We start from the raw sequence: 10930 nt of genomic DNA, 5'->3' as shown, positions 1-10930 counted from the left end.
AATTTTTATTTTTTTTATTGTATTTAAATTATGTCTTTAAATTATTGTAATGTTTAATTTTAATTTTAATGAAATTTGAATTTTAAAAATAAAAGTGTAGAAATATGAATTTTGTGGAAATGAGGATCTAAGCACCCACCTAAGACACAATGCATTGGAGAGGGGTGTGTCTTAGGTGGGGCCCACTCCTAAGACACCCCTCTAAGACACCACCATTGTGGAGGCTCTAACCCATAAAAAAAGGAAAAATGAGAAAAAAGCTAGTAAATCCCCTAAAGTCAATCACACAAACGTGCTGTGCGGCCAAGACATGAATCCACACGAGAAACCCCCATGGGTCCCACTATTTTTCAGTTTCTCCAGTGTTAATTCCTCCAATTAATTCCAATTTCAGCTGAACTCGTACAACCGCTGAAACCACCAAAAAGAAAAGGAAAATAAAAAAATCTACCATGTCAGCCGCGTTAGTGGCGGCGCTTTGATACATCACTCTAGATATTTTCACCGCACCGGAGATAACTGGAAAGTTTCGATTCCAATTCGTAGTGAGGTGGAAGAGTGACGGCGAGATTGCGATCGATGGCGCCACCTCACGACGACAAAGCGGCGGCCGATTTCGCCGAAGACTCTACTCATAAGCGTCCAATCTCCAATATTCTCTTTATAATCGGTATCTCCTTTTTTGGTTTCGTTTTACCTTATTTGATTTTGATTTTAAAGAAATTTCGTTCTGATTTTGGAGCTGTATCTCTCTCTGTCTCTGCGCGTGCCTGTGAAAAGCTATGCAAACCGAAGCGTTGCCGCTAGTGAATAAGTTTCAGCTTGCTGAGGAGCCTGACTCTGTGTATGCTCTTGTTCTTCTACTTTTCTTTGTTTTATTCATTTGTTATTTTTGAAATATTCTGGAGATTCTGCGATGCTGATTTGGGGATGATGGATCAGCTTGTACGCTTTTACGAACAGGATCGGCGAGCTGCAGAATTTAAGATGTTATAATTTCCGGAAAGAGAGTATTTTACTGTTTTTTGTTATAACCAGAATTGTGTATAGTCCGTGATGCATATTATGTTACGTTTGGTGCCGGTTATGTTATTATCAATTTAGACTGGTTTGCTTTACTTGTTTATTCCTATTTTATCTCATATATTCCTTTGGTCCGGAATCATGAACTGTTTACTTTTAGTAGCAATAACAAGTCTATAACTACTTCTTTGATGCTAGAGAGGAGGGCAATGTCATTTTGTGGTGTATGGTAGGTGAGGGTAGAGTTGAAGTTTAGTTTGGTATAGATATTGGTACACTTTGAATTTTGTGTGGATTTGTCTCATTTACCATCTTTAAGTTATGATGCAGGTTTCCAAAGGGGGTTCCATGGGTGAGGTACAGCGGTAAATATAAACATTTGCACATCAATATTGTGTGTCCAGGCAAAGACGCAACATTGGGTATGCTGACATTTCACTCCTCTTCTCGTTAGTGCATTTCTTGACTCTGGTCCTGCACACTAGAGCATGCTCATCACTATGTTATAAGTACATGAGTTCTTTCATATCTAATTGGCGCATTTCTTGATAATGTTTGCCTCTGCCTTGGATGTATAAAGGGCATGGACTAGGACGTTGAATGTTTGAATTATGCGTTGTCGTTTGGATGTTATGATTTGGCTAACATGCATATAATCACCAAAGATAATACTGTCCAGTGTCCAGACATTATATTGTGCATGAAATAGATCTAATTCTAACTTTCAGCTACTGATTAGGTGGGTTTATCTTTATTAGGGGTTGATTGTGTGGGCACAGTGTCGGCATCTCTTCTGGCTTATGCTTCTGTTCAAGCTTTACAGCCAGACCTGATCATAAATGCAGGAACTGCTGGAGGATTCAAGGTATTCTGGAAAAAACATACCTCCTGCTTGTTTCTTTCTCCAAATTCTTAATAATTGTGGTCTTTGTATTGTCTAAACAAGCTTGTGTTCGGCCAGGGTGGTTCCCTCCTAGTGTATTGATAGAGTAAAGATAATTGATAAACGAAAACCACTATGAAACTGAATAAATAACTCCTCCACAGAGGCCTACGGAGAACTACCGTTCCCGACTTTAATTACCACACAACATCAAAACTAGCTATTATGCAACTATAAATAATAAAACCCTAATCTCTAAAGCCCATGCGTACATTGGGCGTGACTCAACTAATTGCATAATAAAGCTAACGATTTAAATAAAGATCAAGACTCAAACTAATTAATAATCAGCCACCGCATGTGTTCCGCGTGCGTAAACCCTCCAAGGACGCTGCTCGCTATCAACCCCCTCACCGGTCAAAACAGCCTTGTTTTGTAAACCCTCCAAGGATGCTGCTTGTGCTGGCTATCAACTGCCCCACCGCTGAAAACAGCCTTGTCCTCAAGGCTGAATAATGGAAACTGCCCGCGCTTGTCAGCTGAATCCATCCAAGTCTCCTCCTTGGAATCCAGCCCACTCCACCTCCTTCAGAGAGAAGGTCGAAAGATATCAATCATCAAGCTCTGAAATGTGGCTGGAGCCCGAAGGGCATAACCAAAAACTTGTAGTGGTCAGAATGGGTGCGAAAAGCAGTTGTGGGCACATCCTCACGGGCTACTCATATCTAGTGATATCTTGCTTGAAGGTCCAATTTACTGAACCCCTGCGTTCCATGCAGTTCATCTAGGAGCTCTTGAATTACAGGAATTAGGAATAGGGTATTTATCCGGTACAGCGAGCTTGTTAAGCTCACGATAATCCACACAAAAGTGCCACAATCCATCTTTCTTGTGAACCAACAAAAGCACTGGACTAGAATATGGGCTCGTGCTTGGCTGGATAATGCCTATTGACAACATCTCTCTTACCAGATGTTCCATCTTGTCCTTCGTAGATGGTTGTAGCAGTATGGTCATACTGATACTGGTTGGGATCCTTGCTGCAACAGAATGTGATGATCAGTTGCACGTCCTGGGCGTAGCCCCGTCTGTGGTGTGCTTATAGCGAGAAAAGCTGTTATCTATTGACCACATAACCCAATATTCGTCTTCCAATGTAAATGTTCTTATCTCTCAATGTGTGCAGAGTTTTTGTGTGAGCATCGGATCCCCCTAGAGTCAATTTTGTCGTCCCTCAACCATAAACTCCATGGTTAGATTTTTTCAGTTATCCTTCACATCGCCCAACGTGGCCAGCCACGTGACAACGTTGTCAAGGGGAAAAATATAACAGGAGAAAAAGAAAGTTTCAGAATCTATCTGAAGGGATACATTCATACAGACTTCACTTGCTTGAATGCGAGTTCCATCCCCAGAACCACTGAGAAGCTTGCAGTGGGTTCAATGGTCCAGTTTAACTTCTTCACAACACCACGTCCACGTTTGTTCCCTCCAAACACAATTCTGTCATTTTTCCTTCATTGATGGGGTTGGTAGCAGCCAAATGTTTCTGATAAATTTCCTCAGTCTCAGACATGTTGCGAAATCAGTGGAGGTTCCACGGGCTAGAGGATGCCTAAGAGGAGGCAGCCAGTGTCTGCTGTGGTTGAGAGAGGTCATGGGCGAGGAATATGGAGGAAAGATAAGGGCAGGTTACAGAGCTTGCAACGAAATTAGGTCGCGCTGAGTAGGTTTGTGGGGCTTGCATTTGATCTACTTGCTGAACCATTTGGATGGCCGTCGGCGCGTCGCATAATTTGTAACATCAGGATGTTGAATTTGTATCTGAATCGGCCTTTTTAATCCACCTAAGAACCATCCCAGCATTTGTTCATCAGTAAGATCTGGAAGTCGATAAATCCTGTTTTCAAATGCTGATATATTCCTTCGAGGACCTATCATACTCAAAGCTTCAAATCCATTGATGGCGGTCCTATCTCTGAAATGAACTAGCAGTTCCCGTGAAAATCGAGACCACGTTGGTGTAGGACAGCGGTGCAGTAACAGTTGAACCCACGACATCGCCTACCTGAACATAGCAGTTAGAGCTTTGTTGAAATGCTTTTCCACCAATGTTCCATGCACAAGGAAGTATTGTTCCGCGTGCACCAACCATGCCAAGGCATCTTATCCATCGAAACTGGGTAGGTCCATCTTCTGGAAGACCTGAAGGTGCGTGGTTTGTTCCTCCAATTGTGGTGTCTCGTGGCTGCTTTCTGCTGATTCGTTATCATTTGGACTTTCGACCAGTAAATTTATCCTCAAGGCATTAAGTTTTGCTTCCATTGATGCATGCTTGGCGTCCACCGAAGCTTTTCGTGCTTTTGCCGTTGCTGGGAAACTCGCAACTCCTGTACAGTGCCAGACAAGTTTTCAAACCATCTTCTCTAATCCCTCCAATTGTTGTTCGGTGCTTCTAGTGTTCACCGCCATCGTTTTGGATCCGGCAGGTCTGACCATTTTGATAGAGTAAAGATGATTGATAAATGAATAACAATATGAAACTGAATAAACAACTCCTCCGCCGAGGCCTACTGAAAACTTCCATTCCTAACTTCAATTATCCCAAAATTGGAACTAGCTATTATGCAACTATAATTAATAAAACTCTAATCTCTAAAGCCCATGCACACATAGGGCTTGACTCAAATAATTGAATAATAAAATTAACAAATAAAATAAAGATAAAACCAAGACTCCAAAAATAATTAATAACGAGCCACTGCACGCGTTCCGCTGCCAAGGACGCTGCTTGCTATCATATACTTTCTCCCAACCCTGCGTATTTTGAGTACTTCACAAACTTAGACTGGTCTTTTTTTAGAGATACAACTCACACACCCACACTCACACTGATACACACACTAGATGACTCGAACCTCACCTACTAGTTGGAAGGGAAGCGTCTTACCAACAGAGTTGTGCTTTGTCGTCAACTTAAACTAGTCTTTGAGCACCTATAGTTTGTTGTGTAACTATCTTGATAAGCTTGATAAGCAAACTCCTTTCCTTTTGCCATAGCATAAATGACAATTTTGACATAGTATTTTGTTGAATTTTATAATTTTAGGCAAAAGGTGCTTCAATAGGCGATGTATTTCTTGCATCAGATGTTGCCTTTCACGACAGAAGAATTCCTATCCCTGTAAGTTCCTGTTTTCTTTTTCTTTAAAATTCACATCTATATGTGAACAGTGTATATTGTGTATCAGCAAAAATTAATTTTGATCAGTTATGGTATCTGGCAACTAATTATAAATCTGAATAACTTATTTGCTGCTTATAGAATGCTTTTATGCTCTCTATACGTATGTGGGTTGTGATGCTGATACCAGACTGCTTCATCTTCACAATTTCATGAACTTCATGGTGCTTCTGGTCAGATATCTTTTTCAACTATACAGAAGCTTGCCCAACCTAACTAATGGGATTCAATGTCAACAGTTCTAGGGTAATGGTATTAAGGCATTGTTATAGTACCATTGAAACCTCTTAAGTATTCTACAACATTTTACTATGCTTTGAATGTAAAAATGTTTTTTAGTCTTCCATGACTCCAAAAGCTAGACATTTGTGGTACAATTAGTGCAATTGGGATGGCATCTAAAATCTTGTGATATGATGAGAGTGTTCTCCCTAATATTTGAATTCGACGCCTCTAATTGCTTCCAGGTGTAGAACCTATGCAGATTGCAAAGCAATAATCAACTAACCAGAAAGTCATGTCTGCCTTTTGTAGAATTTAGTACCTCTAGTTGCTTCTGTACAATTGACACAAACGGGCTTTTTGTTTATTTCCCATATTGTTCACTAATTGGGCTGCATTGCAGTTTAAACTTCTTGAATTAGCATAATTTAGCAGACTTTCTGATTTCTAAATTACTCTACTACGTTGACGACACTCAATTGAGTCTTCTTATAAAACTATGGAGTCACTGCTTTCATAATATATCTTCATGTTATTTGTTCTGATACACAGGTATTTGACCTATTTGGTGTTGGCTCTCGTAAAACCTTATCCACACCTAATCTCGCGAAGGAGCTGAACTTAAAGGTAACTGCTCCTTCAAAATCTTTTGTAGGAGATGAATTAGAGTGATGGATGTTTTCCTTCCAATCAATTCAGATAAGAAACCTATTAGTTTCTTGGAGATATAATAAAATGCATGTTTTAGTATCTTCTTCAACTACAACGAATTATGTCGTTATTGATTATTTGATCTGTATGAAGTATTAACTTACATAATAGGTAAATGCTCAAAATCCTTAAATCGTGCTTGAGCAGTTGCACTATGTATTATCATTATGGATCTTCTTGCATGCATATTGGTGGAAAGTTAATATGCTCACATATTGTTGATAAAACTATTTGTTACACAAATTTTTCCAGCTAGCAACTATGAGAAATGAGATATATTAAGGACATGTGGCTTTATATCATGCAAGTAATGTGTTGTTCATAGTAGTGAAATTTGGAACCTTTGGGGATGATATAGGTTGGAAAATTATCTACTGGCGATTCTTTAGATATGTGCCCGCAGGATGAAGCAGCAATTCTTGCAAATGATGCAACTGTCAAAGACATGGAGGTAATTTTTCGGTTCTCAAGCTTTGCTATTTGTTCAACTATATTTGCCTGAAGAAATTAATACTATAAACGTTGGCGCTAGGCAATATGCCCTAAGCTTAACGGAACAATATATGCAGAGAACATCGTCCGCTGTCAAAGACCCAAAACGAAATCATATATCGTACTGTGTGTTTTAACTAGATTAGTTCACCCAGCAAATCGTAACTTTGTTTGATCCAACTGTGTACCAGGGAGCAGCTATTGCTTACGTGGCACATCTCTTGAACGTGCCCGTAATATTTTTGAAAGCTGTGACGGATGTTGTTGACGGCGACAAGCCAACCGCTGAGGAGTTTCTGCAAAATTTGAACGCAGTCGCCATTGCGCTGGATCTGGCAGCGACCAAAGTAGTTGATTTTATCAATGGAAAGAGCTGCTCAGAACTGTGATCCTTCTTATTTTGGGGCCATATCATTTAAGAATAAACCACTAATACACCAAACTTATGTTTGTCATTGTTCCATTATTTCAGTACTTTGATTATATTTACGAAGAGACGTGAGGTTGTTTTTGCTCACCAATCTCCATTACTGCTGCTAGCAAAATCAGACTCTATACAAGCAATATGGTATTCGTGTTTTAACATATCAAACCTGCTTCTGAAAACTAAAATCCTCTTCTGAATTTCATACATCCACAGTTAAGGTGTAATCAAAACCAAATGCCAAAAATCGCAGGGGAAATAGGCATTCTGATCATCAAAACTCAGACAGAAATCAAATTGGTACTGTTGCAGTAAACCAAATATGATTGTGGCGATTTCAGACTAATTTAAACATCCAAATTCATAATGACTGCCAAGTTTTTGACCGACAAGATTCCTATGCTCTAAGAACTGCTGGCCAAAAACAGAGCCATCTAGACCAAAAAGAAAAGAAAAGAAAACAAAGAAAATAATCTTATACAGCCCCATACATTTACACCACTCCAGAAGGAAGGCGCAACACGAGCTGTCCCCCGAACACACTGCAGGAAGAAAGCCAAGATTAGTTTTAACAATTCGGTGAATCAATACAAATTTAAGTGTAGTGTAGAAAGTTGTGTAGACCTTTTCACATAGTAATAGCAAAAGTCGGCCAGGATGAAGGTCTGAACAATTTCGGATATTAGAACCATCGAAGGCCAGAGTCCGTAACCCAATGCCACGAGAAGATGACCACGAGTGTCCAAAACCTAGACCCAACAACACAGGCAAAAGGTTATCTTGCTGCATATCTTATGTCATTTTGGGACTGGCTGTTATCTTTTGAGCTGAGGTAAAGAGAAGTATTTAATGCTTCAACTTCTGAACAAGATCCAAATGATAAAACTAAACCAAATGACATTAACCACCTTCCCTTGATATCGATCAATTCTTAGATCAACTTCTATGCATATTGTTCTGACAAGCGTACCATATTACTATAGTATAGTATGTGACTCCTCGTTAAGCTTATTTGGACTATCATCCCGAACTCTCTCAGAAAGATATTAACAGATCGATGATCACATAATGGATATCAGAACAATTTTACTTTATGTTGCCCAAATAAAAATAAATGGTATAAAGAATTTCACTGAATAGTTCATGCATCAAACCTGGAGAACCCAGTGGGCACAGCTCAAAAACCTAGCAACTCCCAATGCAAATACATAATGAGCTGTAAAAGGTTCAACAATCTGCACCAAGACATTAAAAATATCATTATAAGGTGCAAAAAACATCCTTCCATGATTACATTACATGTGTATTGGTATTTCTTCATCTTAAGTACAATCTTACCTTTGTGTTCTGCATAACACGCAGCTGAGGTAGGACAGAAACAGCTTCCAGGTAAACACAGAAAGCCCAGGCAATCCTATTGACGACGTGATGTGATGTCGATGGGTGAACTATTAAGGCTATAACAGCACAAGGGACAAGCTACAGACACATTTTGTTAGATTTGAATGCAAAGGCTAAAGGAAACTCCAAAAGCATAAGAAACTGATTAGAAGTAGAAATAGATAAATTCTTATGGAATTCAATGAAAAATATATTTGCTTTCTACGATCAGTTACACCATTACTACACTATAAGTTGGTAAACATTTAGAGGTAAGGGATCAACAGAAGCACCATGCTTTGAGCTACTAAAAGGACTCTATTTAACAAAAAATCAAACCTCAGAGTTAGGGTAGCAACAAGGTAGTGAACTACAGCACCATAACAAGTAAGCAGAAAAAAGTGAAAGGACAGTCTACGGGGAAGGCAACTCTCAGAATATGCAAAAACAAACCTGAGGCCGGAAACAAGTTGATATTGACAGATAGACTCAATGTAGAACAACAGGCATATGATGAGCCTAGAACCACCTTTAGAGTAACTGGAAGCTGAGCCTCATGAAAAGCACTAAATTGACAAAAAAATGGCACCTAACTACACATTAACACGACCAAGAAAAACAGAAAAGAAAACAAAACAAAACAAAACAAGATAAGAAGAGTAGCACACAGCTCATAAGGACCTACACTCACAGACAACTCGAGATGCAACAAACATACATGTTTCAAGAAATCTGAAAGGCACTTTTAACAATGATTTCATTCGTTTGGAGTTCATTCAGTTTTTCTCTTTCATGATTGGCGTATGGGAAACCAGTCACAGACATTATATGTCATGGACTTTCTGGCAATGTGGAATGCTTTTCCTCACCATAACGCCAGAACAAAATCCCCAAGAAAAAGAAAACAGCCACTTTGAAAGGAAGACTCACCACATAGTACAGTGCAATGTTGTCTTTATCCTCCATATAACTCGATCTCAACTTAAATCGAATCATATAAACAACCCACAAGGTCGTACCCAGCGTAGCCAAGTCAAGCAAAGTGTGTATGTCGTACTCCATGACAAAACTGCAATACAATCTAACAGCCAAAAAGATAGCTGTTAGCTCCTGAGACTTCAGCGAAAGCCCTGCATACAGCAACAAAGTCAGCACCTAACATTTAAACAGAACAAAGTAAGACACAGTAAAACATCGGGCATCTGCTTGACTCACTAGATATCTAGAATTTTTAACGAATACACTAGTTGATATAACAAACCGTATTTCTTACTCAAAACTTTTTTAACGAACACACATACAGCTTCCTTTTTGTCCGAGTTCATAAAATCATATAAAAATTGAATCTTTCAACCCCAAAGACAGACAAATCTGAAAGATAATTCAATCCAGAACAGCATAACTACATTTCATAAGAACGACGAAAAAGTTGTGCAAAATAAAACTATTGACCCCTCTTATGCTCTCAATCTCCCAGCAATCAAGAGATCTCCCCCAAAACAAATCCTAGCTTCTTCATCCCTCAGCGAACAACTAAACACATAACAGCAAAAATAACCAAATGCAATGGCTCAACTAAATATGCAATTAACCACAAAATACATTTTCTCAAGAAAAAACCCGTTCTTTCAACACCAGAAAAACAAATATCAAACGAAAAACTTATTTATTTCCTCTCCCTAGCTCCAAACTTCTTCATCCCTAAATTCATAGTTCCAAAAGATCCAAACTCTATCACAACCAATTGCAAACAAAAGATAGTTAAGGAAATTAATATCAAAACAATCAGCATACCCGCACAGGTCTTCTCCTTCATCAACTTGTAAATCAGAACAGCAATTCCGATCGAATGAACAGCCTCTGCTGCCACAAACAGATTATCATGATCGTGGACAATTGCACGGAGGAGAACAAGCGCCGCCATGCCGCTAATCACGGCCAGAAACGCCTTCACCTTCGGCGGCTGCCGTCGTAGCCATGTCGCCGCCGCTTGGATCGGTCTCCTCGGTGCTTTCATATTTTTACAGAAAACCTACAAATTCAAAAATCTATCTATATATAGTTTTATTTAGATTTATAATTCAGAGTTTTCTGTCTGAATGAAAGGAAAATTGAGGGAAAATTTTTTAGGGGAGAGAAAATTTTCCCGGAGAGAAAGAGAGAGAGAAAGGGTAAATGGAGAGGAAGAAATTGTTTGGAGAAAATGAGTGTTTGATGGAATGACTAAATATATATTACGAGTCAAAACACGTCAAACCTTTCTTTTCTCATTTCTCTTCTCTTTTCATACCACATTTTCTTACATTTCATTTTTTTTTACTTTGTTTCCAAATTAAGCTCCTCTATTTTTTCGTATTTTTTTTAGTATATTTTAACTCTAACAATACAAATAAAAGTTCATGATAATTGATCTTAGATCAATGCAACTAGATTCTCAAACAGGGAAAAAACGAAAGTATATATTACAGTATACGTTTTGTGCAATTAAAAAGCAAAATGCATATTTTTGTTAACTTTTTGGTCTATTAGTTCTCTTTATTGTAATGAACCT

At 38.8% G+C, this 10930-nt stretch overlaps 2 protein-coding genes across 2 annotated transcripts; one reads left to right on the top strand and one right to left on the bottom strand.

The window, feature by feature from the left end:
• Positions 1-284: 284 nt before the first annotated feature.
• LOC131001013 (5'-methylthioadenosine nucleosidase-like) lies at positions 285-7092 on the top strand. The gene is made up of 8 exons (XM_057927176.1): positions 285-670; positions 781-844; positions 1354-1445; positions 1782-1888; positions 5016-5090; positions 5925-5999; positions 6442-6534; positions 6767-7092. Exons 1-8 carry the CDS (start codon positions 580-582, stop codon positions 6962-6964), a joined length of 795 nt encoding a protein of 264 aa, XP_057783159.1. The 5' UTR covers positions 285-579; the 3' UTR covers positions 6965-7092.
• Positions 7093-7287: 195 nt separating this feature from the next.
• On the bottom strand, positions 7288-10627 carry LOC131001012 (uncharacterized). The gene is made up of 6 exons (XM_057927175.1): positions 10174-10627; positions 9310-9509; positions 8338-8478; positions 8154-8234; positions 7624-7748; positions 7288-7541 (listed from the first exon to the last, which is right to left on the bottom strand). The coding sequence occupies exons 1-6, from the start codon at positions 10394-10396 to the stop codon at positions 7493-7495; spliced, it is 819 nt and encodes a 272-aa protein (XP_057783158.1). The 5' UTR covers positions 10397-10627; the 3' UTR covers positions 7288-7492.
• Positions 10628-10930: the final 303 nt, after the last annotated feature.

Source organism: Salvia miltiorrhiza, chromosome 8 (assembly GCF_028751815.1).
Source record: "Salvia miltiorrhiza cultivar Shanhuang (shh) chromosome 8, IMPLAD_Smil_shh, whole genome shotgun sequence".
Lineage (NCBI taxonomy): Eukaryota > Viridiplantae > Streptophyta > Magnoliopsida > Lamiales > Lamiaceae > Salvia > Salvia miltiorrhiza.
This window is presented reverse-complemented; position numbering and strand designations above follow the sequence as displayed.

What these genes read in the sequence shown, in the direction of transcription:
- LOC131001013 (XM_057927176.1), top strand. Translation starts at nt 580, where the DNA reads ATGGCGCCACCTCACGACGACAAAGCGGCGGCCGATTTCGCCGAAGAC. An exon ending in ACAGAAGAATTCCTATCCCT is followed by an intron (nt 5,091 to 5,924) that starts GTAAGTTCCTGT and finishes TCTGATACACAG; the next exon opens with GTATTTGACCTATTTGGTGT. An exon ending in CGAAGGAGCTGAACTTAAAG is followed by an intron (nt 6,000 to 6,441) that starts GTAACTGCTCCT and finishes GGGATGATATAG; the next exon opens with GTTGGAAAATTATCTACTGG.
- LOC131001012 (XM_057927175.1), bottom strand. Translation starts at nt 10,396, where the DNA reads ATGAAAGCACCGAGGAGACCGATCCAAGCGGCGGCGACATGGCTACGA. An exon ending in GAAGGAGAAGACCTGTGCGG is followed by an intron (nt 9,510 to 10,173) that starts GTATGCTGATTG and finishes TGCTGTATGCAG; the next exon opens with GGCTTTCGCTGAAGTCTCAG. An exon ending in GTGTTATGCAGAACACAAAG is followed by an intron (nt 8,235 to 8,337) that starts GTAAGATTGTAC and finishes GTCTTGGTGCAG; the next exon opens with ATTGTTGAACCTTTTACAGC.